The sequence below is a fragment of the Crocodylus porosus genome, unplaced genomic scaffold, assembly GCF_001723895.1.
Source record: "Crocodylus porosus isolate Cpor-Errol unplaced genomic scaffold, CroPor_comp1, whole genome shotgun sequence".
NCBI lineage: Eukaryota > Metazoa > Chordata > Crocodylia > Crocodylidae > Crocodylus > Crocodylus porosus.
The window spans coordinates 32,411,330-32,438,373 of NW_017728950.1; the positions used below are offsets into that span (position 1 = coordinate 32,411,330).

The 27,044-nt window shown below is 43.7% G+C and overlaps 1 protein-coding gene and 1 long non-coding RNA gene across 2 annotated transcripts in view; one reads left to right on the plus strand and one right to left on the minus strand.

Annotated features, from left to right (window-relative positions):
* The window catches only part of SUSD1 (sushi domain containing 1), a 94,169-nt gene that overhangs the window by 55,253 nt on the left and 11,872 nt on the right, over nucleotides 1-27,044 (plus strand). Inside the window, exons 13-16 of the mRNA XM_019555260.1 lie at nucleotides 1,508-1,602; nucleotides 3,850-4,036; nucleotides 18,770-18,863; nucleotides 21,025-21,280. Coding sequence (XP_019410805.1) covers nucleotides 1,508-1,602; nucleotides 3,850-4,036; nucleotides 18,770-18,863; nucleotides 21,025-21,280 — 632 coding nt within the window. The remainder of the gene's footprint in view (nucleotides 1-1,507; nucleotides 1,603-3,849; nucleotides 4,037-18,769; nucleotides 18,864-21,024; nucleotides 21,281-27,044) is intronic.
* The window catches only part of LOC109323603, a 12,254-nt gene continuing 6,500 nt past the window's right edge, over nucleotides 21,291-27,044 (minus strand). The window contains exon 3 of the long non-coding RNA XR_002104701.1: nucleotides 21,291-22,431. This is a non-coding gene — a long non-coding RNA (uncharacterized LOC109323603). The remainder of the gene's footprint in view (nucleotides 22,432-27,044) is intronic.

The window sequence follows — 27,044 nt, forward strand, 5'->3', positions numbered from 1 at the left end:
TTCAGTATTTTCATCTAAGGGTCAGAAAGTGATTACCAGAATGTCAATCGCTGACTCCTCAACCTCCTTGAAGCATTCTGGGAGTTTTAGTGCATTGTTTCTAATGCTAGGCTTTGCTTAGCATAAGCACTCTCTCACACCATATTTACTCAAATAAAAGATGACTCTAATTATAAGATGACCCCCCACAATAATTAGATTCTACGTGTGGAAAACTTATAAATTTGTTATAATTTTCCAGGTATATAATCTAATTATTGGAGGTTTGCCTAATTTATCTCCCATCCACTGCTACAGCAGGGAAAATAAATCTGGGGGGTCAGGTACCCCTTTGCTCTCTGCTTCCCCCTAACATTTTCCCCTGGCAGCCCCTTTGCCTACTCTTTACTGTCAGACTTTGCTCTCCCTGAGGACATGGAAGTGAGGAGCAAATTTAAAAACAATAACCTTGAAATTATCAGTGTTGCTCAGTGTTGGTTGCATTTAATCAACTTCAACTTTCCATTGCTGAGCAATGTTGCTTTTGATAGTAGTTTAATTATATACAGTGTGTTTAGTTAGATTTCCTTGTATGCGATTATAAAATGAGGGGCTTTCCCCCTACCACGCTAACTGTGGGGAAAAACCTTGTCTTGTATTTGAGTAAATACTATAAATCAGGCTTAATGGAGTGGAGGCATATTTTCTAAAGAATTTATGCCCCAGTAAGTCTTACTTAGGTACCAAACGGGTCAGATTTTCAGGACCTGAGAATAATGGTATTGCTAGGTACTGAGCAGTTTTGAAAATGCCACTCTACCCATAGCTATTGAGCAATCTTGCAAATCAGTCCCATAACATTTTCACCTTCTTTGGTGGTGCAAAGAGGCAGGCTGGGTTGAAAGCAGAAGTATCTTTTGACACTTACTGAATTGCCGTGGTGGAATAGTAGCTTCATCAGCCAGTACATTGATGCCAAATGACAACTGTAGCCCTGCAGTGACATACATATACCTTCTGCTCTCAGGAGGCCTGTTTGAGAAATGCCATCAAAATATGGCTGCTTGGTCATTTCCAGTGCAATTTGACAAGAAGCTAAGTGACCATCTTTCCCGTACTCTGGTCTGACCACCTCTTTTTCATGCCTGTTTGGCCTAGAGCCAGTTTTGAAACTGAAATATCTGATTTGTGGTTTTATTGTACCTTTAAAAGAAGAGGGACAACTCACACTTCTAAAATTCAGTCTTTTCCTAGACCTTTGACAAACGCATTTAATTTGCAAGGATTCTCTTTAATAGAACACTTGAACTTTATCATGCCATCGTTCCCTGGAAAAAAAACATTTATATAATTTTTAAAGTACTTGGGCACTGTAAAAAGAGTGAGGTTCCATCTTCTCCCTATAACTTTAGACCTTAAAAAGCTGGAGTTTTCCATCTTCAGTCAATCATGATCAATAATATTACAGGAGAGCATTTACAAACATTTTCAGTTATGCCTTTTTCCTCCTTTATTATTATGCCTGCAGTAAAGGAAGTCTTCAGTGATATGCTGATTTTTAATGACACCTGCTTGAAATGGAGGCGAAACATAAAGAGAACTGATATGGAAGAGAGATATTTAGTAAGTAATACATAATTTAAGTGTTTGATTCTGTGTTGCTATAAGAAGAAAAAATTAATCAAGTATCGACAATGCCAAGTTTCTTTGTACCATAGGCGACTGACTGGTAGGGGCTGCACAGGAGTGCACGTGCCCCGCCCCAACGGGTGTGATACCTCCTCCCTCCCCCCCACCCCCGATGGCTGACACTGATGCTGTCAGTAGGGCTGGTGCCCCCCTGACAGGATCGGCAGCTTTCGCGGGTACCCCCCCAGATTCAGGAGGCACCAGTCACTCATGCTTTGTACATTGCTGCTATTGGAGTTCCCCACTCTATTAACCTGGTAACAGAGATAGTAGTAATGGGGAAACTAGCATGCATGACATTTTAAAAATTCAAATACACACTCCTGTGCTTTTTGTGATGTTTCTTGCTTATGTCTCTTTCTTGCTTATTTTTTAATCTTCTTTCCTTCTTTTCTGTTCCTCATTGTCTTCTCTGCACCGGCCTCAGACTCCATCGTATACTATACCTTGCCCTCTTCTTCAGCCATACATGCCAGTTACCTTGCCCCATCCCTTGAATGAGCCCTCCTTGATATGAAATCTCTGGATAGTTCATCTGTACTGAGTCCTAAATTGGCTTTTTTTCCCTCTAATCTGCATGCCCTTGAGTAGCAGTCAGCTACCTTTTAAGGCTGTGAGGTCTGATTAGCTCAGTTCAGATCAGAGGGCAGAAGGGTGCTAGGTCCCAGCTGCTGGTAGCACTTTTCTCCACTACGGTTGAAGAAAACACTCACCACCGCTGCTGCTTTTCCCTGCAGCATCATGGGGAAAGCGCCTGCCGCTGCCACTTTAATGTGTGTCAGCCACTGCAGCTCTTCCCCATGGTGGCACTGGGAATGACTACTGTTGAAGTCCCATGTCCACAATCCAAATTAAAAGGTTTTGAGGACGGCATCCAGCCTGTGGGCCATAGGTTGTTGACCCCTGCCCTAGGGTGCCCTTGGCTTGAGTGTACTGCATGCTCCTAATTGAAGAATGGCAGATGAGAGTCAGAGAGAGCAGGCAATCTATTTTTTCCTTTATATGAATGCCTGAAAATTGATTGTGAAAATTATTAGTTTTGAGTTAATAACATTGTGACCACTTAGGGTACAAGCAGCTGCAAAAACTTAGGTCTGCAACAGGGAACTACAAATCCATAATCTAATCCTGAGCAGCACGTGACGTTCTCAGTGCATTCTGAGCACAACAGGATTTGAAAGCACCGAACCTTTCAGGATCAAGTACCTGGTGTCCATGGGAGTTCATTTACCTACATGTGCTGATTTAAAAAATGAGGGTGCACCAGCCAGATACTTCTCTCTCTTGGCAGGTCATGAGTATAGACAGGTGTCAGCAATTGTTGTGATATGAAAGGACATCAATATTAGCTGCTAGATTATTATAATCAATATTAGCTGCTGCAGTCATTACATTTGAATTATAATGTTGTAATACAACTATAGCAAAACTGCTCTGACTTGAGCTGTGCTCCTGCTTTGCTTAAGGTCAGAGTTATGCAGGGTTAGCTAATTTGTATTGCTACAGAATTAAGTAGATGTAACTGTTACAGTGTAATGCACAGCCTACCCCTTCCCTTTTAAAGAATGAAAATGCACATTTGTCCATTCCCAGAGTCGTAACTTCAAGATTTTTTTCTGTATTGAAAAAAGGGTTAGGGAAGTCAAGGAAAGAAAAACTAAGTGCCAGACCTAGTTTTATTCCAGTGCTGTTTATGAACAACGGTCTGTTTCTTCATAAAACTTGGGAATATTTTGATTAGGATAATACTGAACAACATTCAGGCTCGATGCTTGTATATATTGTATATATGTGTATTTTCCACAAGGGTAAAGTAACTGCTTTTTATGTTTTTGTATAATAAATTAATTTGAAGAATTGAAATGGTTCATTTTCATTGGTCATGGATAGGTGTAATGTTCACAGCACTTCAAACAATTTTAAAACACTATGAAAAGTGAGAGAGCAGGTGATACTCAGTGCTGTAGTGTTACAAAGCAGCCAGAACCATATTAAAAGTGACTCTGGGTGAAACAGGGATAATTTTGAAGCCCCTTAAAGGAAGACTTTAGCTGGGAGGCAGTTGTACATCTGTGCATTCCTGCCATGCTACCAACGGAAAAAATCTTCAAAAAAAGGTGGCGTTTGAAGTGCTTTATACATTTGTCTGTCAATACGCATTGTTGTGATTTTCCATTGCAGTTTCACATACGAGGCCAGCGCTGGTATCAGCAGGAATTCTTTCATGAAATGACATTTAACCTCACCACGTACAAGCTAACTCCAGAAATTTGTCTGGATTTACAGCCTGGCACTAATTACTCTGTGAATATTTCCATCACAGCTTTGGATCTTTCTGTGCTAGTTTCAATGACAACTGAAATTACTGGTAGGTCCAGCTATTTATTTACCATGTTTATTCAAATCTAAGGCAAGGTCTTTTTCCCCATTAAACATGGGGGGTCCCCTCATCTTGGATTTGAGTACACGGCTGTGTGGGGAGGGGAGAGGGGCAGGTAGCTACTGCAGCTCCAATTCCAGGCCCTACTGGGGGTCAGAGCTGGAGCCACAGCTGTTGCCTGACTGCCCTGTGCTGCCTCTGTCCTGTGCCACTCTGCACCTGCCCCTGCCTGTCCCCAGTGCTGCCACCTCTGCCGCACAGCCTCTTCTTCCCTGTCTGTCTCCCCATCATCTGCCACCCCCCTTCTGCTACCACAGCTGCCACTTACTGGGCGGGGGGGTAGGGGGTAATCTCCGGGGGATGCAGGCACAGAGGGCACAGGCATAGGGGGGCAAGTGGCATGGGTGGCAGAAGGCCAGGGCTTGTGGGGGTCTTAGCCCCCCAAACTAATTTTGCAGTGGCCAGTGACAGCCACAGGACCATGGCGCCACACAGTGTGCATCCAGGCAGCACTGCACTCATGCTCAGCTCCAGGTGGCTGAGGAAGAAGAGTCTAACCGCAAATGCATCGCACTGCACAGAGCATGATGGGAGCTGTACTTCTTGTGCTCATGCATGCATGCATGCATGCAGCCCCCACAAATAATATTTTCTTCCTCCATCTATGGTGAGTATTGAGGGAGCAGGTGCCAGGGGGGCAGGTACTGTGGCAGAGGCAGGTGCTAGGGCACACTGGCACTGGGCGGGGGCTGTAATTAGATTCTAGACATAGAAAATTATAAACAATTCATAATTTTTCCATGTATGGAATCTAAGAATTGGAGGGTCATTTTAAATTCAGACTTATCTTGGATTTGGGGAAATATGGTACAGTAAAAGCTGTGTTATCTGGCACTTTACCACTTGGAATGCTCTATTAACCAACATCTGTCGTAGATGGCAATACAAATCTTCTGTCACATATCTGGAAATACTCCAATAGCCATCCAGCATCTTGCTGTGCACTTCTCATAGATCTGTCGTTTACGGAAGCTTCAGGATGCTGCCCAGCGATGTCGCTAGCAGCAGTCCTAATTGTACACATCCACCATTGTGATTGCATTGTGCTTGGGTTGTATTGTGACTTATAACTCTCAGATAACTGGCATATTTGACGAACCAGCACTCCCCATTTCCCATGGATGCTGGATAGCAGAGCTTTTACTGTAGTTATTTGTTATGGAGTGACCCTCAGGATGAGTGCCAGTATGGCCACTTGACCAGTGGGGGCTGTGAAAAGAGTCTGCATTCAAAAGTCCACGTGACTCTTGAGTCAGCAAATTCATGAGAAGGAGGGGCATTGGCTTCTGTTTGATTTAAAATGGCAGTACAGCACAGCAGAGAAACTAGAGAGAAGATACATGTGCCAACAATTAGGGCATCTGTTTAAGACTCAGGAGACTTGTGCTGGGGCATAGAGTTGAATGCAGGCTTCTTGTGTAAGTTCGGTCAAGTCATGCAGGAACTGAAGCAGAAGTTCCAATCCCCTGTACTCCAGTGGGGCTGAGAAAACCACAGAAGTACCTCCGTCCCCTGCCTTCTCCCCTGCCCATCCAGAGACAGCAGCTGCAGTTTGCTGTGCTGCAGCCAGAACAGACAAAATTGAATTAAGTCACTCCACTTAGGAGCAGCTTCATTTGAACCCTTATACAATGAGGGTTAATTTGTTTCACGTTTGGAGTGCTCTGCAGCCATGCTCTTTTGTTTGGGTATCGCTTTAGAGTGATTTCAAGGGGCTGATCAGGTGACAAATGTCATTTCTGTTTGCGCCCAAAGACACTGTCTGTAGAACAGTGATAATAGCCTTTCCTTACTTGATGTGGGTATTGGAAGAAGAATTACACTGAAGACTGCGAAGGGTGTATTTTGTAGCTATGTTGGCCTGAGACAAAAAGAAATACAAAAATTTAGAACTCTTGGTTCAGAGAGAACTTTTATTAGACCAACAAAGAAATCGCAAAAAAACCTATCATTTTCTGCAAGCTTTTGGGCTCACACACCCTTCATCAATATTCCCTGAGCCCAAAAGCTTATAGAAAAAGATATTTTTTTTGCAGTTTCTTAGTTGGCTTAATAAAAGGTATCATCTGTGAACCAAGAGTTCTAGATTTTTGCATTTCTAACTGAAGACTATGAAGTACTGATAATGGGAGTCCCACAAGTACATCACACACACACACACACACACTCTCTCTCTCTCTCTCTCTCCCCCCCCCAATTTCTGTTCTGTCCTGGCATACATTACCAGTTTTATCAATACTTGGATCAACTTGGTGGCCAGGTAAGCTGATCATGGGTAGGGAGCCGAGTTCCTCCTGGTCCATCTTGTCAGATGAACCGATGCTCCAGGATGACATGCAGAACAAGACCCAAAATTGATATGTCTCGCCCCATCTTTTATAGTCTTGTCAATTCACCCACTCTTCTGTGCTTTTGCTGAGTTATTAAGCAATAGGAAAAAAGTCTATGTGTATAACAAGTTAAGTAGCTTTATAGTTTGTGAATTTAAAAGGTAGTTTATCTAAGGGCCCTTTTGGGAGGAGGAGAAAAGAATATGTATTTTATGTTATGTTTTTCTTCCAGAATTTTTTTTTAAGAGCATTGAGCTCATTTTGATTCCAGTTAAAGCAGTCCAGATTATTTTTAATCTGTCCCTCTACTGCAGACCTTCAGTGTTGAGATTATTAGTTTTGTTCAGTAAATGGTGAGACATTAGTGTTGATATTGGAGCCAATCCTTTTTGTTTTGGCCACAGACAAGACAAATGAAGCAGAGGAGACCTTGCAGGCTGTTTGAACACTTCTGTAACTGTGTTCAGCCACTAGGTGAAGCTGTTTATCTGCTGGATGTCCATCAGGAAATAACAAGCTAGTTTTGTGGTACAATTTTCAAATTGTGGATACTGCAGTTTTTGGGGGGGAGTTAATGGTAAATGCAAATTTTTAAAGCTTTGTAAAAAGGGAAATATTTTGTGTGCAAATGTTAGTGTTTAGGGTACACAGTGTTCTAGATTGTTTTATCCATGTACAGGAATTGTTTAGTAATCTTTGCTAGGAAATTGCCTAACTTTTATTCAGAAATAGTGTGTCTCCTCACATAGCCTATAAAAATAATGCATGTCAGAATAGAACTTGATACACAAAGATATTATAGACTACAGGCTGCTGAAGTCTTCAGGCTTTCCCCTTTGCTTTGTCATCCTGCCAGAATTAAGCTGGGCAAGTTTGGACCAGTTCCATATCAACTCTGAAGACCTCTGCAAAATACTTTTCAGCAAGTGCTCCCTGAAGTGGTATTGACAGTTTGAAAGCTGGCACAGTTTCGTCTGAGCAGAGTTAGTATTTAACAAATGCACTAGAACAATCCAAGGAGAAGTAGCATCTTGTGGAGTGACATAAAAAATAGGTCAGTTATTGAGGGTCTGTTCGGTGCAGGTTCCATTTTACATTTTGCAAAAATGCAATGGTGTTTGAGTTGCTTTAGATTATGCCAAGTAATGTGCATTTTAAGATTAACAAAACTCTATCAATTATGTTTAAAAATATTTAGTAGGAACAGTGTTTGCTAAGGATGTCAACATTCCTCCTCAATGCTTATATTGTGTGACAGTGTGCTGTGATAGTGTGCTGACTAATGACAACCAGAAAGGGAAACTGGCTAGTCTGTTTTGTGCTCTGAGCAGAAAAGCAAATGTAAATCATTAATAATGGAGATCAAGATCAGATTTTAACATTCTTTCTGTCTAAGTAATTTTAGCTGATAAAGTATCAGTAAAGAAATCCTTAAAGTAATTCATTAAACAAAGTCCCTTTAACTTCTGAACTGTGGCTGAAATCCTACTTAGGGAATTAAATTCTTTCTGCCTAAATTTGCCCTGCAGTTTGTTTAACACATATACTAAAGTTCAGTCAAGCTGAGTCATAGATTTATATTTCAGAATGTGGGATCAGATCCCCAGTGGTTGTAAATTACTGTACTGTAGCCAGGGATGTATGGCTAGAGAGCACCTCCTGTAGCATTGGACTCAAGTTGCTTCTGTCTATAGGCATGTCAAGATGTCATTGACTTCTGTGGATTTACTTCAGTTTACAGCACATGAGGGTCCCAGCCATTGATTGTATATTGCTGTGGAACAGAGGCCCTAGAGGATAGATGAGCCTCATATCATCTTAATCAAGTTCCTCTGTGGAAGAAATTAAGCAGGTTAGAAAGCATTTTCAGTGTTAGCCTGTGTCACTTAATTAAATATGTAAATGCCAGTGACAATTTGTTCTATATAAAGAAAGAGATGCATAGGTTTATAAATGTTGGTCAGGAAACCTGCCCTAGTTTTACTTAGCCTTAATGAGGGAATTCATGAGGTTTGTAATGAAATGCATGTCTACAGAAAAAGTCCAGGAAATCAGCAGCCTACTCCTCTCCTTGCCATAGAGTGCCTGACAAGCAGTTTCTTTTTGGCATTTTGGTGAAGAGCACATAATTGTACTTGTCTGTCATCTCGGGGCCAGTAAATATGTTCCATTGAGTGCTTCACAGATCACTGAAATGCTGTTTCCTTTATATTCCCAGTGGCATTCTTCTTAGACTGCCCTTTCTGCTTTCCTGGTTTACAGTGTGTAAGCAAGTGTTGAGAACCCAAAATGGACTTCGGATCATGAAAAATGGTTGGGCAATTACTGCACTGTAGATATAAAAAGATGGTAACAATACCTTCATTTGGCAGGAAGAAGGGTTTGTATCTGCCACCAAGAAAAAGAAACAAAGGAAAGAGCAAATCTATTATGATGATAAATTCAGTTCCATTATTTCTCCATTGGAGTTGCTAATTGTGTATAGCCCAACTACATTTTTTCATTTTGTAGGATGTGCAGTCTGAGGAAAATGTTACTGCTGACTTCCTTACCTGTCTTTAACATGAATTTAAGAAAAGTTTTTGTTGTATAAATACTCTAGGACAGAGGTCGGCAACGTTTTGGGCAGAGTAGCGAAAACACCTGCAACCTCAACTTGTAAAAGGTTGGCATGCCGGGGCAAGTGGTTGGGGAGCTGCAAGGGGCCTGATTCTTGTTGTGGCAGCACAGCACCTGGGCCCCTTCCCCTAGGTGGATGTGCCAGGCAAAATGCTTTCATGTGCAATGCTCCGGCATGCATGCCAGAGGTTGCTTACCCCGCTCTAGGATTTGAGAAATTTTTATATTACATGAGCCACTCTAATAAAAGTTTGTTTCCTGTGGAGAGAGTAGTGATTTTAAATTTCTTGCTGCCTAGGAAGTGCATTTTAAAATATAAATGCCAGGAAAATTCTGACTCTTTGGCAGGAGCAAAGAGAGGACAGAATATACTTGGAGATGAAGATATTTTCCAAGTTCCTCATAGTGGTCTGATTACAGCAGGGGTGCCAAAGATATGACCTGCAGAGCTGGATCATCCAGTCCCTGCTGCTGCTGTGGGTCTTGGAGTGACCAACAGGAAGTATGTGGGTTGTGCTGGATGGGACAGGGTGATGCCGGTGGAGTGCTGGAACAACTTCCGTAAATTAATATATTTTGGGAGAGAGGCATTTTTTTCAGCACAAATGTAATGCCTGTTCATGGCCTGGGTTGACACACCCTTGATTGGGGCTGATTTTCAGGGTACTTCCTAAAAATCAGATTCTTGCTTCATTGTCTCTAGCTGGGCACCCCAAATCACTTTTTTCACTTTTAAAAATCTTGACCAAATGTCTGTCTTCAGGTTATTTGTTATTACTAATGTACCACAGTTAGAGAGACATTGAAAGAATCCACGTGTTCCCTGACCTACAGAGCTAACAGTCTGTGAAAATATTGAAGAAACCACCAAGCAAGAGGTAAACAGACTTCAGAACAATAGCTTACAAGTTTTGGTACATTCCTTGGAACAACACTAGTGCAGGAAGGGTGAAGTGAGGCAGTGGCTGAACTTGATTTTTAGCAGATTGACATGCAAAATATGCAGGTTTGAGAAGAGATTTGAAAGGCAGAAAGGGAAGAGACATGGAGATAGTCAGGAAGGGAGTTCCAACGCATTGTATGGGATAGAATGGAAGAAAGCTTGAAGAGAAATATATTTGTTCTTTGTTCCACCACCAGCTGCCTGCAGCTGTCACATTATCTCCCAGCTCTTCCATTGTACAAAATAAACAGAGCCCTCTGTTTTATTTTACATTAAAAAATATTTTCTGAGCTGTAATGTTACAGACCCATCTGCATGAAAGATTTATTTATAAGAATTTGGTAAGCAACAGACATATCACCAGGAGTGCAGTAGGGCTCTGCAAAGCTTCAGTAGCCGATTCAATTTGGAGGAGATTCAGCCCGATTCAGTGGCCAAATCTCTGAATCTGAATTGAATCAGGAGACCAATTAAAACTTCTGAATTGAATCAGAAGCCTCTGAATCTATTCGGGGAGATTCAGCCATAGACTAAAGAGGCAGCAGTCCTCACCATGCTGGACACAGCTGCCTCCAGCTGGTAAGTCTGTTGTGGTGGGCGGAGGAGGAAAAGAAGGGGCTTGGGGGGGTAAAGATCAATGCCCCCACAGCAAGGGAGGGATTGGGGCTGGGACAAGCTGCCCAGCCAGGATAGGGGGGCCTGGGACTTGGGGAGGGGGGCTCTTGCCACTGTGCGCTGCCATCCAGGAGGACATGGGAGTGGGTGTGTGTCCCCAGACCTGCGTGGGGTGGGCTTGGCGGGGTTGCACTCCAGATAGGCGGTGGAAGGCACTGGGAGCAGGAGCTATGCCCTCCCATTGCTCACCCAGCCTCCCCATGCCTCCTGGACAAGCCACAGCTTTGTCCCAGCTGGGCAAGCAGCGGCAGGGCATGGGGGTGGGCATGTGCACCCAAATCAAGGGCTATGGAGAATTTTAGGGTGGCTGTAGTCCCCCAATAACCCCTGCTCCTCTCTGCAGGGTGGCTGGAGCTAGGGCTGGACTCTAGGCTGCGGCTGAGGCTAGCCGCCTAGAGCGCAGCCCTAGCTCCACCTGCCACGCAGAGTGCAGCCTGGCAGTGGGCGGCTGGAGCTAGCCTCCCAGAGCCAGCCTGACCCAGCCTGCCTCGCATAGATCCGGAGGCACACACCCGCTCCCATGCCCTCCTGGACAGGCAGTGTGCAGTGGCAGGAGCCCTCCTCCCCAAGTCCTGCCCCCCCTACCCTGGCTGGGCAGCTTGTCCACAGCCCTGAGCCCTGCACCTGCCCTGGCCGCCTCTCCACACCAGCCCTGGCCTGGCCCCAGTCCAGCACCACTGGGAGGGGCCCAGAGCTCAAGCAGGACCAGCCTCAGCTGCGCCACCAGGCCAGAGGGGACAGAGCCCCTAGGACACCTGCACCACCCCATCCCAACAAGAGTCTGGTGGCTGCTCCAGAGCCGTGGCACCAGGAAGCTGATCTTTGCACAAGGCAAGGGCAGGCTACAGTTGAGCTCTGCCTGCTTTCCACCTCTGCCCCTCACTGCAGGCTTTGAAAGTGGCATGGTGCCATGTGCATCCCACCACTGAGCGGGCTAGGCAGTGAGGCACATGGCACTGCTTTCAAAGGCTACAGCAAGGCACAGAGGCGGGGAGTAGGCAGAGTGCAGTTGCAGCCTGCCGTTGCCCCATGCAAAGATTGGGGGCCACAGCCCCTACCCCTTGGCTCCCCCCATTGGCTCTGGAGGAACCACAGACTTCAATTGTCCCACAACCCGGCTGAGGCCCCTTCTACCATGAATGGGGCCCCAGCTGGGCCAGGTCATGGGGCAATCAGAGCCCAGCAGCTCACCCAGGGGCATGGCGTGAGGGAGTTAGGGAGAGGGGAACAAATGTGTCCCCCTTCCCTGGCTCCCCCACGGTGCGCACTGTGGGGAAAGCTGCACACCCAAGCCCCTAAACGAGCTGCCAGGCCCCCGCTGCCCCACAGCCTGGCCTGGCCGGGGCCCAATTCCCCATGAACGGGGCTCCAGCCAGGCTGGGTTGTGGGGCAGTCCCTACAGTGCAACAGGGAACAGGGTGGGGTCAGGGGTGAATGATTCACCCCTGCCCCTACTCTGGTCCCTCCTGCACTGTGGGGGGTCTTGATCTGCCTCCCCCAAGCCCAGGCAGTCAAAAGAAACTTACTGATGTGCTGTGCTGGGCCAGCTGTGATCCCAGCACACCCCTCCCCCCTGCTGCAGCAGCCTGCAGCCAGGCTCACCTGGTGTTTGGGAGGGGGGCTGAGCCCTTTTAGCACCCCCCTTCTGCTGCCTATGCCCCAGCCCCAATCCCTCCCTCACTGTGGGGGTGTTGATCTGTGTCCCCACCCCCACTTCCCTTCCCTCCCCCCGCTGCCCACCACAACAGACTTAGAAGCTGGAGGCAGTAGCGTCCAGTGTGGTGAGGACTGCTGCCTGTTTAGTCTATGGCCAAATCGGCACCAGATCTTTGCATCCAAATCGGCGGAATTGAATCAGGACAGTAATTTGAATCACCGAATCAAATCACTGCCCCTCTGAATTGGCCAAATCCTAATCTGAAGTGAATACTTGCCGCTTCACACAGGCCTAGATAGCAGCCCATGCAAGGTTTTGATGGAGTACTGTCAAGGTTGTGAAACCTGAAAAATATCAGAACTTCCAGCAGGATTTCTCAATGTGGAGGCATGCACTCATCATACCAGGTCAGCCTCTTCGCTCCAGTGTGTTGTTTCCCAACAGCTGGGTTTTTACATACTGTTGAACCTGTTAAAGGGGAACAGGCAGACAGAATGGAAGGACATTCTAGCATACCTATTACAATGTTTTTGCAATAGTGAAGAAACAAAGCATCCCAGGCTTGTGACTTGCCCAGAAGTAGTGCTTAGATTTTTGTCCATCTGTAGCCTTTGTTTTAAGGAAGAAAATGAGTAAATAATTTTTCAGAATAAATATTCAGCATAAAGCTTTAGCTAATCCTCAATAGGACATAGTCATTTTGCAGCTGGCTACCACGTGCTGGGACACCATACTTGCTAGGCAGGAGGATTTCTGGCCTTGGGGAAATGGACCAATTATGCTTGAATTATTGAAAATGGAAGAGTTACATTTTCATGCCACAAATGAATGGGAAGTAGTTGCAGAGCCTAATGTACATAATTTCCTCCTCCCCCTTTTCTTCAAAAAGAAAATTGAAAATGACCTTGAGTCATGGTACTGTTCCTGCCTTGCACTCTCCTTGTTGCTACTTGTTTCCAATGTTTTTCTATGCCAGTTAACAGTAGTTGGGTAGATTTTTCTCAATAGCTGTTCAGTCCCAAAGAGAACTGTTTTTTATACTTAGCACCTTCTTTTCATTTTATTTGTATTGCTGTCAGAGGAGAACCTTGCATTATTTTATTTTCTTCTTTTCATTCTTCCAGTAGCTCTTTACATTTCATAGTCAATATCAAGCTTCAGTGTTTCTTCCTCTCTAGGTAAACTGTTTAATGATTCACTCCCCTCTTTTTCCTCACAACTCTGCATAGTCTCAAGCTCACTCCCTTCTACCCATTTTTGCTTTTTGATTTTGAATTAATTCTAAATTTGTTCTTACCTGTTAGCTCACAGAAATTGAACTGTTTAGTATTTTTAAAAGTTTCTCATACTTTTTAGTATGGAGGCAGGAGAAGATTCTTTTTCAACAGATTTCAAGAATACTGACTTCATCAGAGAACCTTTTCATTACTAAAACTTCCCTTGTTTTAATCCAGTAGCTCCTTTTGTGCCATACATTTCACATCCCCTCACTCCTTTTAAAAATTATATTACAAATGAAGAATCTTAAAACTGAGAGTGGAAAGCACTTTCCTTTATGAAGAATTTTCCAGTCCTCCTCATCTGTGATCTTTGTTGTGTCTTGTATCCTATATTTGATTGAGGGGTATTTTAGTACTGCAGGAGAGAAGATAATTAACCATTGCAAATTGGAATACACTTTTATTTTTACCCCTTCAGCTCCTTTCATGGCTGTGGGCTCTTTCATGTTTGGAAGAAGACGGCAAAATTCCACCATCTGCTGAGGAAGGAAGAGTTTATAGGCAATTATCATTACAGGGGATTACACATATGATTGCTCTGGCTCTTTACAGTGCTAGTGGATAGCATGGCCTGCTGGAGACAGTGGCAGGAGCTCTGACCCTTGGGAGTTTGCCAACTTTGTGCTAGGATCACACATCCTAAAAGGGAAATCAGTAACCATTTATCCTAACAGAGAACAAGAGCTGTAGAAAGGATTTTCTGTTTTGTTTAAACTGAAAGGAGGATTGATTATGAAGCTGAAAATTAATATATTTATGGGAGGAGATTACCTTTCAATTCTGTAAATATTTGTGTACCCTTTGAGACTACTAGGCTACTCCCGTGAGTGTAATTTTAGTACACATGCAACTATTTGTACAGTAAGTGTCTTAAACTAACACAGCATCTTTGTTTCCAAGAGGCAGCTTGTTAAACTAAAAAAAATAGAAATCTGTTCTCCATATGTAAATTTATTCTATCAAGAACCTTGTCTGGGGGGTCCTATGGGCTTCTGCTCTTAGCTCTTATCTCTTCTCCTATGCACCCTGGCTTTGGACAGTTCCATTCACAAATATTAATTCATCTATCATCTTTATCCCGACAATGTGCAGATTTACCTTTCCATCCCTTGACCAGCCTCCTTCTGTCCAAATTAAAATCTTGGCTTGTTTTCCTGACATCTCCTCATACATGTCCAACCTTCAGCTTCATCTCAACATGGTCAAAACAAAGCTCTAAATATTTCCACCTAGTGTTCATGGACACCAGGTATCCTTCTTTTTGCTCATGTCTGCAACCTTGGCATGATCTTTGACTAGGCTCTTTCTCTAAAGTCTCCCATCTGGTTCCTCTCTCTGTCTGGCCTCTTTTTCCTGCCTAATGTTTCTTAACACATGATCTGTCCTTTCCCTCCACACACCCCAAATTCTCATATGGGCTGTCATCCTCTTAAGTGTCAGTGGCTTCAGCTGCCTCCTCTCTGACATTGACACATTTCATTTTGCCAGAGCACAGTCAGGCCTTCAACAAATTCTGCTGCAAGGGTCGTTTCCCAGTCTCATTACTTTGACTCCATTTCCTTCTCTTTTCAGGTCTCCACAGCTACATTTTCCTTTTCTACATGAAACACGGACTACTTGTCTTCTCTTTCTAAGGCCCTTTACAAGTCTATTTCCAGCCTCCCTATCATTTTATTGTGATTTTTGTGAACCCTGCATTTTTGGCAAACAAGGCCAATCTAGATTGTCCCACATGCAGTTATATCCCATCAGGTTTTTCCCCACAGTCAGCTGATCATCACCCATGAGGATAAGCTCCAAGTAAACATGTACAAAGCCAACTTGTTCATCTCCTTCAAATCTCTGCCTAAAGCTCATCTTTTTCTTGATGTCTACAACAGACTTGACAAGGGTTAGTCAGTTTGTGTGCTTTATGTTCATACCAACCAATATTGTCTCATTATTCAGTTGTGTTCCCCTCATCTACCTCTCAGTATTCACTTGTTGACTCTTTGTTTGTAAAGAAATAGTGAGCTCTTCGGAGCGGTCTTTGGTAGGCAGTACAAACATGGAGTCTTGCGTTTTAGAGTCGACCTTGCTGTACTACGAGTGGCAGTGGTGCTAGTAATTATTATTATTATTACTATTATTAGTAGTAGTATTATTACTAGTAATGATCATTATTATTCTTAAGCTAAACCACCCAAACTAGTTTTCATTGATAAGCTGAGTGGAATGTAAGAAGAAAAACAGCATCATGTAAAAAAAGAAAAAATATATACATTTTTTAAAGTACATATAATTTTTGCATTAAAAGTAAAATTTTATTTTGTAATGGGTCCTAAACTTCCCCACATCCACTTAAAAGGCACTTCAATAGTGTTGTTCTCCATATCAAAAAACCTCTTCTGTCCTTCAGCATAGCACTTGTATTGTAACATGTATTGTAGTATTTCCTCATATGGTAATTCAAATAATAATAATGACAACCTGTGCCATTTAATCTGTACCTCTGCCTCCTTATAACCTATGCTTTCTCCATTGGAGGAGCTATTTCTGTTTCTCTTTTTTAAATGTGAAAATTCAATTAAAAATTGTTATTTGTCCCCCTCCCTACCCCCCACCAAATACCCATAAAATCCTGGAAATATCGTGTTAGCAAGAAACTTAAATCCTACAAATTGCTTTATTTTAGCAGAGAATTGCTTTCAGTTAAAACTGGGCCTGAACGAGAATGCTTTATGTGATTTCCTTGAACTTGGGGAAAGCTAATCATTTGGATCTAAAATGCAGCTCAGTTCCGTTCCTATTTTTAAAGCAGGGGGATAGTTAGCTGTGTTTGTCTTAAGTCAGGGCAGGGTAGAGATGTACCATATAGATGAACTGAATCAGAGAAACTTTTGTGAGCAAAAGTTCACTTCATTAGATGCTGATGAAATAAGCTCTTACAAAAACTTATGCCTCTCTGATTCAGTTTGTTTATAAGGTGCGTCTCTACCCTGCCTATTTTTAAAGCAACATCATCAACAGAGAACATGCAGGGGGAAGCAGAGAACTCCCAAACTCCACATGTATTCTAATAATGAAAATGAACCTCAAGATGAAATGCCAGCTTACTGGCTACCTAGCACTGATTTTGAAGGGCTATCTCGAATGGAGCACAGTTGATGCTTGACTTTTTCATTTGCTTGCCGTGCGGAAGTTTGAAGGGTACTGCTGCAAGTCAGTCCTGCTGGAATGCTTTTAGTGCATTTTCCTGTAGACAGAGAAGGCTAGAAGTTAATGGCAAACAGTTGGGCTTGGGGCTCCTTTTCACCCTTGGTCAGTAATTCCCCCCCCAAGTAGCAGCCTTTTGTCAGTCACTGGGCATGTCAGTCACTGGGCATGTCTATAATACATGCATTAGGGTGCTGTAATTACAGCGCATTAAGTTTAGTACCTGTAATAACAAGTAATAACTTAATGCGCTGTACTTGGTGTTAGTGTGCTGTAGCACTAGCACATGTTTTTTACATGATGCTAATTCAACTGCGCATTAGCATGGTTTTTGCCCTGATGTGCTAATGCGCAGTAGAATTAGTCTACTGCACTTTTAGTGTCTCATGTAGATGTGCTAACTGGCATTTTTTCCCCCTTTTTTTCTGGAGGTGGTCTGAAATTTTTATTTTTCCCACGTGGGTTTTGAAATCTTGATGTTCTGTCAGCCTGATAGTTGACTTATTTTTAGCGGGGATTTACCTTCTGGCAAGGTGTGTTTTCAAGAATATCCTGGTTGCCAAATACGATACATGAAAGAACTTCCTGGACTGAAAATGAAACTAATTTTTTCCCTTCTCTCCCCTCTCCGCTTTTTTCCACCAGTAACCTAAAGTACTAAAGATCCCAAATTTTAAAGGTATTTGTAGTTTGCACATTTGCCTCTCTTCAATCCACTTCATAGGCCTCTCTGCATGGGAGCCAATGTTTGCATTCATATTTTGCATTTTTAATCCTGTTTTGGAAAATAAAATATGCCATTTCTAATCATTCCTAAGCTCTTTCCTCTCCCCCTACTTGCACCTCCTGACTGAAATAGAAAGCAGAGCTTATATGGAGTAGATATTGTAAGTTTTGCTCACTTTGGCTAGAATTTAAAAAAATAGTGTAACCTTTTTCAGACTGTTTCTGGGAATTAAAATTTCTATTTGGCTGGATTGGATGCCGGAGAAAAGAAGGATTTGAGACAGGAACGAAAGAAAGCTAACCTGAAGAATTTATTTTCTCATTTATCTGTCTACCAGGGAAATTTAGGAGTTCAGGAGGCTCTTGATAGTTTAGGCAAGTGTTGTAAATCTCTCATGATAAGCTCAAATTATTATTATGATTTTTAGCCAGGGATGCAAGGTATACAAGAAATTGGGTTTGTGTTTCAATATTTATTTGCTCAGACTGAGTCTGCTGATGCTCAGCTTAAATCAAAGTAAAATCTTCTCCCACATTTGACCACTAAAAATATTATCTGTGTACTTTAAGGTATTTGTATTCACAGGAAAATAAGAGTAGAAGGAACCAATAAAAAAAAAAATCTTTGTATCCCTCCAGCTACATGGTGATCCCTTCTACAGCCTAAGGAATACAATAAAGTTGTTCTTCATTTTTGCTTTGTCCTCCTTTTCCTGCATTTATATTTCCCCTTTCCTTTCTTCTTCTTTCCCAAGCCTTCATCTCACATACCCTGAAGAAGTTTATTACACTCCCTAACTTGAGAAACACTACCTTAAATGTTTCTTCTCCCCCATTGGTAATTGCCAACCTGATATAGTCTTAGACAGTCATCTGTGTGAATGACCTTTGTGTTATCCCACCAACTTTACTTTCATTTCCATCATTCCTGAGCACAGCATATACTTCAGTACCTGTGTGCCACTCCCTGTGGTTGTGCCACCATGCTCCCATTAAGCCCTACCAGTGCCAGTAGTTCAAGATCCCCCCAATTCGTTGCTCAAGCTCCTTGCATTGCCAGCATGTTTAATGTACAGGGTCTCCATAAAGTCCTTGTGAACTTTAATAACTTAGGTTGTGCACAAGGACTTTATGAAGGCCCTGTATAATTCTAATCTAGAAAAACAGTCTTGTGCCTTCAGTTTTGCATTACTTCCAGAAGCTTTTCTGAAGGACTGGCCCTGGTTTGCTTTTCAGATCCTCGCTTCCCAGAAGTAAAACTCGTGACTCTGCAAAGCCCTGCACCATTGATCAGACTATGGAAAGTGGATGATAGAAATGGGCCTATCAGGTTGGTTTTTCCCTGTGCTCCTGACTGTTTAGCTGGGTCACTTATATGGCTGATTTTTATTTTAGACTGTATCTGGTTGGAACAGTGGTGCTCAACCAGAGGTCTGCGGGCTGGATTTGACCCCTGAAATGATCAGATCTGGCCTGCAGCATAGGGGATCAATGGTAAGCACCTTGGTCCAGCATACCCTTGTCTCTCCCCTGTGCTGTGCCACTGATCCACTCTGCAGCCAGAGGTAAGCTGTCTTCCTCCTCCCTCTCCCCTTCTTTCCCATTTGATACGGGATTTTGGCAGTGTATAGGGGCTTTGATAATGGCTCCCCCCTGCTGCAGGTGCTCTCCCCATGCTGCTACTGGGAAAAGTGGCAGTGGTGGCTGGGTTGTAGCACCCACCTGCCAGCTTGCCTTCCTCTTATTAGAGATGGAACCAAACCAGCAAGCTTGGATTGAGATCCCAGCTTAACCATAGGGTTTTTTTGAGTGTTCCTTTTTGCGGGTTTTGACTTCAGGCTCCTCTCTGTTTTGCAGAACAAATTTCTGTTCTGAGTTGCTCTGAATTTCAGTGGAGGTACACCAGATTCACACTGGCATTTTGTGAGAGCAGTTCAACTCTAACTTTCTTGTGTACATCATCCAATACATCTAGCAAAAAATTACATAGAACAGTGATTCTCAACCAGGGTTCTGGGGCAACCCTCGGGTTGCCGTAAGAACGTTTGAAGGGTGCCCTGAGGTGTGGGGAGATAAACAGGCAAGTGCAAGCACAAGTTCATCCCTGCCTTGCTGGTCCTCTGCCCCCACTTCCCAGCTTCTTTGCAAGGAGGTAAGAACTCCACGCGCATGATCAGAGGGCAGGTGAACAGGCCCTATGAGAAGAGGCTGAGAGCCATGGGACTCTTCAGCCTGGAGAAGTGAAGGCTTGGGTGACTTGGGAGCAGCCTATAAGTACTTAAGGGGTGCGCATCAGGACCTGGGGGAATGCCTGTTCACCAGAGCACCCCAAGGGATGGCAAGGTCTAACAGTCACAAACTCCTCCAAGACCGTTTTAGGCTGGACATGAGGAAAAACTTCCTTACAGCCCAATCCCCCAAGGCCTGGAATAGACCGCCTCCAGAGGTGATGCAAGCAACCACTCTGGAAACATTTGGACGCTTATCTTGCTGGGATCCTTTGACCCTAGCTGTCTTCCTGCCCCTTGGGCAGGGGGCTGGACCTGATGATTTTGCAAGGTCTCCTCCAACCCTGATATCTATGAAACATATGAAATATATGAACTGGAATAAATAAGTTTTTGAAATGGGTATTGTACAATTCACAAAAGTTTTAGAGGGGTGCCTTGAGTCTGATGGAGGGTGCCTTGAGTTTAGAAAACGTTGACAACCATACTGGGGGAAAGCTGAGGTACAGAGTACTGTACCATACCTGAAATGTTTAAAGAAGTCAGGGAGTGGTTTCTTACTAAAGCCGGGAACTGTCAACACTTTCTTGATCTAGATAACAGTTTATCTCTGAGAAATCAAATTAAAATTGTTTCTTATAGGCTGATCATGTGATCCTCTTTGTGTCCAGATTAGAGCTGAAAGTTGTACGTTAAATGAGTGCAGCAAAAGGACAATATGCAGTAACTCATAGTTGGCCACTGTCTTATGAAAGTATCCAGTGGACACGGCTACATATGCATTAAGGCACTTTTTCTAATGCTTATTAAATTTAGTAAATCCAGTGTGAGGTACTAAAGAAATCCACATTAAGTTTCCTTAATATGCACTAATGAATGAACAGTAGCCTATTTTATTGTGCATTAACATAATTGTGTGGGTTTTTATGTGGCACTTTAATGCACAGTAAAATAAGCTATTGCTCATTAAAGCGCACGTGTAGACACACCTAGTTTGGTCTTGCACAATCATGTTCAATTTGTTTGTGCAATTTGGAAAATCAGGTTTATGCTTGCCCGTGTTGTGTTTTATAAAGAGTTTGGTAGCAAATGCACAAAGCGAAATACTACAGCCACACACATAAAGAATTCACACTGAATTTTTATGACTGAAAAACTGTTAGAGGGGCAAAAGATATAACAGAGTGCTTGCAAATATGATGTTGCTCTAGTGCATGGTTCATTGAAATGAGCAGTGATATTTGTTTTTCTGTTTCATTCTAGTTTTTACCAAGTGATTGTACTTCCCTCAGACTGGCAAAGCCAATTTGCTTGCAATTCCCTCACTGCTGCAACGTTCTTTAGCAATGCCACCAACGCTGCAGGGTATGTGGCAGCTGAATTTCTGGCCAAGGATGTTGCTGACAACATGTCAATCACTCTTGGAGACAGGCATTATTATGGGAAATTTTATAATGCTCCTTTAAAACGTGGAAGAGATTATTGCGTTGTATTGAGAATTATAAGCGAATGGAATAAGGTAATGATTGCTCTTAAATCTTCTCTTTAAGCCTTTGTGAGTGAAATGAATCTAGCTGCAGAAGAGGGGGAAGTTTTAACATTTTTGTTCTATTTCTACATTGATGGAACACGACTGAAACGTAACTGTCTTGAAATCAACATTTTAACTACTGGTGGATCTCTCATGCATTGTAATGCTGACGTCTAGATGCTAAAATATAAACAAAGGAAAATTTGGTGATGTAAAACCATCTGGCCTCAGGGAGGAGGAACTAGTTCCCTCCAATTTATACATGATGCAAATACCTACATATGAGGTCATAATTTATCCAGACAGTGCTAGGTGGGAGGAGATCTGAATGCCATTCACTGTCAACATTAGATTCTCTCTTTAGAACTTATTCCAAATAACCATGATGAGAAAACCTTTTCTGTTTTAACTGGGTTTCAACTTACAAATAGCATGGCATGTTAACATCAGGTTACATGTAAGACATGACTGACCAGTTAATCACATCTGAAATTGTAATCCAGCCACATGTTAAAGCAATTAATGGTGTCATAAAACAAGAAAAACTGTGTAGCTATTCCACAGGAAGTGTGGAATAACTTTGTGGCTGGTCCCTATGATGCTATTAATTAAACATGCAGCCAGGTTTGTCCCAGTGGCTGGGAGTCCTGTCAGCTGATGAGGCTTGCAGTGATGGGTGCCCACCATGTGCTCCCTTGGCTGCAGGCTTCCAACTGTGAGAGCTTGCTACTTTTGGTGCAGAGGGATCTGGAGATCATGATCCTAAGCTCCCCTTTCACTGGCAATAAAGCACGATGGGATCTATGCTTGATCCCACAATCATGCTTTCTGCCATGCATGTGTGACATGGCAGGAAGAGCAATTGTATGGATTGCTGTAGTGGGTTTGAGTCCTAGGGGTGGCCATGACTCCCGCTAGTAGCCACACAATTCTTGCCCTGGCTCTGACCCAAAGGGCCCTCACCACCTTTACTCACCCACCACACCTTTGACCCCTGGGCACCTGACCCTCCTCGACCCCCCTCAAGGTACCAGGCCAAACTGAAATGAAAACACAAGCCTTTCTGGCTATAGCTAAATTCCTATCCCAATCCTGGGTCTATATGCATGGCTAGCCTTCAGCTTCTTCTCTTGCTGTCTCTTGGCCAAACCCACTTACAACCTGTGTCTCTGTCACAGGCACCTCTGCAGAGCATTTCCATGGGCAGACTGCCTCCCAAACCTCTGGGGCTGCCTTATATCTTTCTGATCATTCCCTCTTCCAATCAGGTGATCCTCCTGGGTTGCTTGCAGGCGCCTCCTAATTAATCTCCTTACCTATTTGTCATGGCACCTCAGCTGAGGCTGTACCCTACTTTCCCTGCAGGGCTGTGCCTGGGCTCTTTCTCCCCAGGCTCTCTGTTTCAATCATGCATCAGATCCTATCATGCCTTTACCTGCACATCTGGCAGAGGCCTCAGTCTCCTTTCCCCCTCCCTCTCTTTTTTCCTGCAGGTCTTGTTGGGTGAATGTTTTTTATTAGCATTGGTACCTTTATAGAAGGAGCATAAGACCATGCTTATTGATACGTCAATCTTTTGGAAAAAAGGAACCCTTTGTTAATTAGTTATTGAAGTTAAATGGTGCTAGCAGCCATGAAAGCAAAGAATTATAATTAATTAATAATGTGTTTAAAATCCATTCCTCCCATAGCCACTCAAGTGTCACATCTCTTAGTTCTTGTGATATCATTATGCAGATAAGCATAGGCTTGGACTTGTCCGCTGCCCCACACCTCTGCAAGGAAGTAAACACTGTAATATATGAATTAGTTTTTGAAATTGGGTGCCATTTAATTAATAAAACTTAAGGAGGGGGTGTCTTGAGTCTAGTGAGGATGCCTTGAATACAAAAAGGCTGAGAATCATTGTCCTCGATAGATGGCCTGATGGAGTTAAGACATTCTAAATTCTAATCCAAGTAGCATCAGCATAATCATCAGTAGTCCCTGGGTGCTCAGAACTTTTAACTATTTAAATGTGCCTTTACTTCTAGTTCCCTTTTTTCATATTTGCATACAAACACATTAAACACTTATTATGAAAGTGTCTTTGCCAGTGTTATTATTTATTAGTCATTTATATTATAGCAGCAGCCAGAGGCAGCTAACTGAATTAGACCCCTATGGAGCTGCACACAGTAGAAAAATGGATTGTTTCAATTTTTTGCTGCTCTCTCTTAAAATTACCAATATGTTTTCTTTTATGAGCAGGAAAAATGGTATGGGTAGGAAAACCAGTTCAGCCAAAACTTGAATGAATTGTTTAAGATAAACCAACATTTCTATTAAAATGACCCATACTTGATCCGTTATGGGATCAAGCCTGTGGGGATCCAGTATGGGATCAAGCCCGCAGTGGGATTTTTAAAAACCTACCATTTCAATTTAGGGAGAACTAAACTGAATTAACCCTGCACAGCATATACAGGCACCCTTAAAGACCAGGTCCTCATTTACAGCTGGGTCATAGGGAGATGGCCTTTGATACACACCTGGGCAACAGAGCTTGGAGTCACACCTCTGGAGACATAGCAAAATGGCTTAACTGCTCTGCTACCACACCACATGAGCATGGAGTGTTAGCATTGAAAGTACAGGTTTCCCTCAATTGATGTGGTATGTGCATTCTCAGGAAACTGTGCATAAATCGAATTTGCATAAAGGGAACCCAGTTTAAATGTAACAAATAGGGATAGGTTCCCACCGTGGTGAGGGAGGGAGGGAGTGAGGCTGGGACTAGGGAAGGGGCAAGGGGAGAGTGCTGCTCCTGGAACTGCACAAGAGGGCAAAGCAGAAGGAACTGTCGGGGCGGGGGGAGCAGGCGGTGCAGGTCTTGCTGCAGCAGGGGCTGTAGTGAGTGAGAACAAGTGGAGCCCCAAGGGATATGGGGTACGGTGCAGCTTGTCCCCACTCACCGCGGTCCCTGCTGCAGTGGCCCTGGGAGCAGCCAGCACCAGCTGCCTGCAGCCTCTGGGCTGCACCGTGCTCCGCCTGTCCCCCCACACCTGTGCTCCACCTGTCCCCACTCACCTGAGGTCCTGGGCTGCACTGTGCTATGGTGCAGGCAGGTGGTATTGGCTGTTTCTGGGGCTGCTGCAGCACAGGCTGGGGTGAATGCGGACAAGTGGAGTCCTGGGTGGCATGGAGCACAATGCAGCTTTCCACACTCACCCAAGCCCCTGCTGCAGCAGCCCCAGGAGTGGCTGGCATCAGCTGCGGAAGAAACTGTCAGTGGGTGTGGGGCAGGGTGTAGGGGGTTCAGATGACAGCAGGCTGCCTCTGCAGGCTAGGGTCAGCGGCTGCACCAGGCTGTTCCCAGCATTCAGCATAGCCCACCCTGAGCGCCGGGAAGAGTCCGGTGCCGCAGCAGCAGCTTGCAATTGTACTGTGTGCAGACCCCGGGGCATGAGCCCCCCAGGAAGAGCCTGGCACAGCCCCCCAGCCCACAGCCCTCCCAGGGACTGCGGAGCAGCAAGAGGCCCCCTTCTTCACAAACCAGTAGCCCGTTTGCTTGAGCAGGGCTGGGGGCTTAGAATACTGATACTTAGTCAGGTTGAGGTGTTGTTGGCGCATTTGACTTTGTAAAGTTGTTACTTTGTGCCTGGTAGTCTCTATTGTGTTGCAGAAATCCAACTGAGTATCCTTTACAGGGATTGATATTTTCAATGTGCATCTGCCGAGTTCCTAAAGACTGTTTTTCCCAAAAGCAAAGCTGTATATACATGTGAATTAATATAGTCTAAAGAGCCTAGCTCAGACTGCCCTTGTCTGCATTAACTTTAATCGTTATTCAATGAAGATGAAGTAATTCAGACAGGAGCCAATTTTAACTCAGAGTACAGATGTTCATGTGTATATAGTGACAGCTGTAGTCTGGATTCAACCTAGAAAAACATAGTGACTATAAACAGCTTATTTCCTTGGTTTGCTAAAGAGAAAGCCATAAGATAAAGTGTCAAAAGCCTGGGTAAAGTCAAGGTATACCACATCCACTGCTCTCCCCCCATCCACTGAGCCTGTCACCTTATTATACAGGTGGCTAGGTATGACTTGTTCTTGGTGAATTCATGCTGATTGCTTCTGATCACCTTGTTCTTCTCCAAGTGCTTCAAAGTAGATTCCTTGAAGAGCTCCTCCATGTGATCTTTTCAGATGTCATGGTTGGGCTGACTGGTTTATAATTCTCTGGATGCTCCTTCCCTTTCTTCAAGATGCGCACTATATTTGCTCTTTTCCAATCATCCAGTACCTCACCGAACCTCCATGAGTTCTCAAAGAGGATAGCCAATGTCTCTGAAATCACTCAGCCAATTCCTTCAGTACCCTAGGATGCATCTCATATGGCCCTGCAGACCTGAAAACATCTAACTTCTCTAAGTAATTCCCAACTTGTTCTGCCACTAGCCTGAGCCATTTGTCTCCTTCCCTATCTTTGCTGCCGACTGTGATTATCATCTAATAGCTGACCCTACTTGTGAAAACTGAAGTAAAAAATACTACTCTGCAGAATCCTTAACTAAATTGCCTTCTGTATTCCATAAGGGACCTATGGTTTCTTTAGTCTTCATGTTACTCTTTACAAACTTACAGAATTTTTTTGCCTTTCATGTCCCTTCCCTTCTTATTGCCTTTTATGTCCCTTGCCAGTTGCATCTGAAATCATGCCTTGGCTTTCTTGATCAGCTGAACACACAGACAGACTGACTTCCTGATTTTCTCCTTGTGTGTCTGCCCAATACTCTTCAATTCTTCTCTAGTGATATGACCAAGTTTCCTACTTTTTATAGGATTCTTTTTATGACTTTCAGCTCATTGAAGAGATTGCTGCCTAGCCGGGCTGGTGTCCTGTTGCACATCCCGTTTCCCATTGCATCAAGATAGTTTGCTCCTGTGCTTTTAATACAGTCTCCTTAAAGTACAGCCAGTTCTCCTGGACTCCTTTCCCCTTAAAATTGCCTCCCAGGAGTTCTTGCCCAGCAGTTCCCTAAGTTCGCTAAAGTCTGGTTTTCTGAAATCCAGTGTCTTTATTTTTCTGCTCTCCTTCCTTTCTCCCCTTAGAACCATGGAAGTTAACCAAGCCAGAGCAGACTTCCCAGCCCCACTGAGTTTTATAATTCCAACAGCATAGAGCTCTTTTATTTATTCATATATTTTTAACAGTCCTTTATCTCAATCTTTTCCTTTTTTAAATAGTTCAAAAGATCCACAGCAAAGACTACATCAAGAAAAATTAATTGTGTACAGCAAAGCATGCTGAAGCTCAAACTGCAGTCTATAGATGCAAAGATAACTCTGTCCAAGGGTACAAATGCATCATGACTTATTCCTAGAGATCTCTGTAAACCATGGAGGAAGTGCCTACTGCAGCAGCTCCTTTAATTTTTTAAATTTTGTCACTTGCCACACTCCACCTCTTCGCCCCGGTCACTGATCAGTCACTAGGGCTGTGCAAAGCTTTGTGTGGTGATTTGATTTGGAGGAGAGTCAGCCTGATTCAGTGGCCAAATCTCTGAATCCGAGTCAAATCAGGGAACCAGTTTAAAGGTCCAAATTGATCCAAAGCTCTCCGAAGCTTCAGCAAAGATTCAGAGAACTTTGATGATTTGGGCTGTCCCCAAATTTACCACTCTGAGCTAGTAAGTACTAGGGGCAAGGGAGAGGGGGCTGGGGGAGGAGCGAGGTGACCATGGGGGGACCCCTGCCAGCCCCCCCA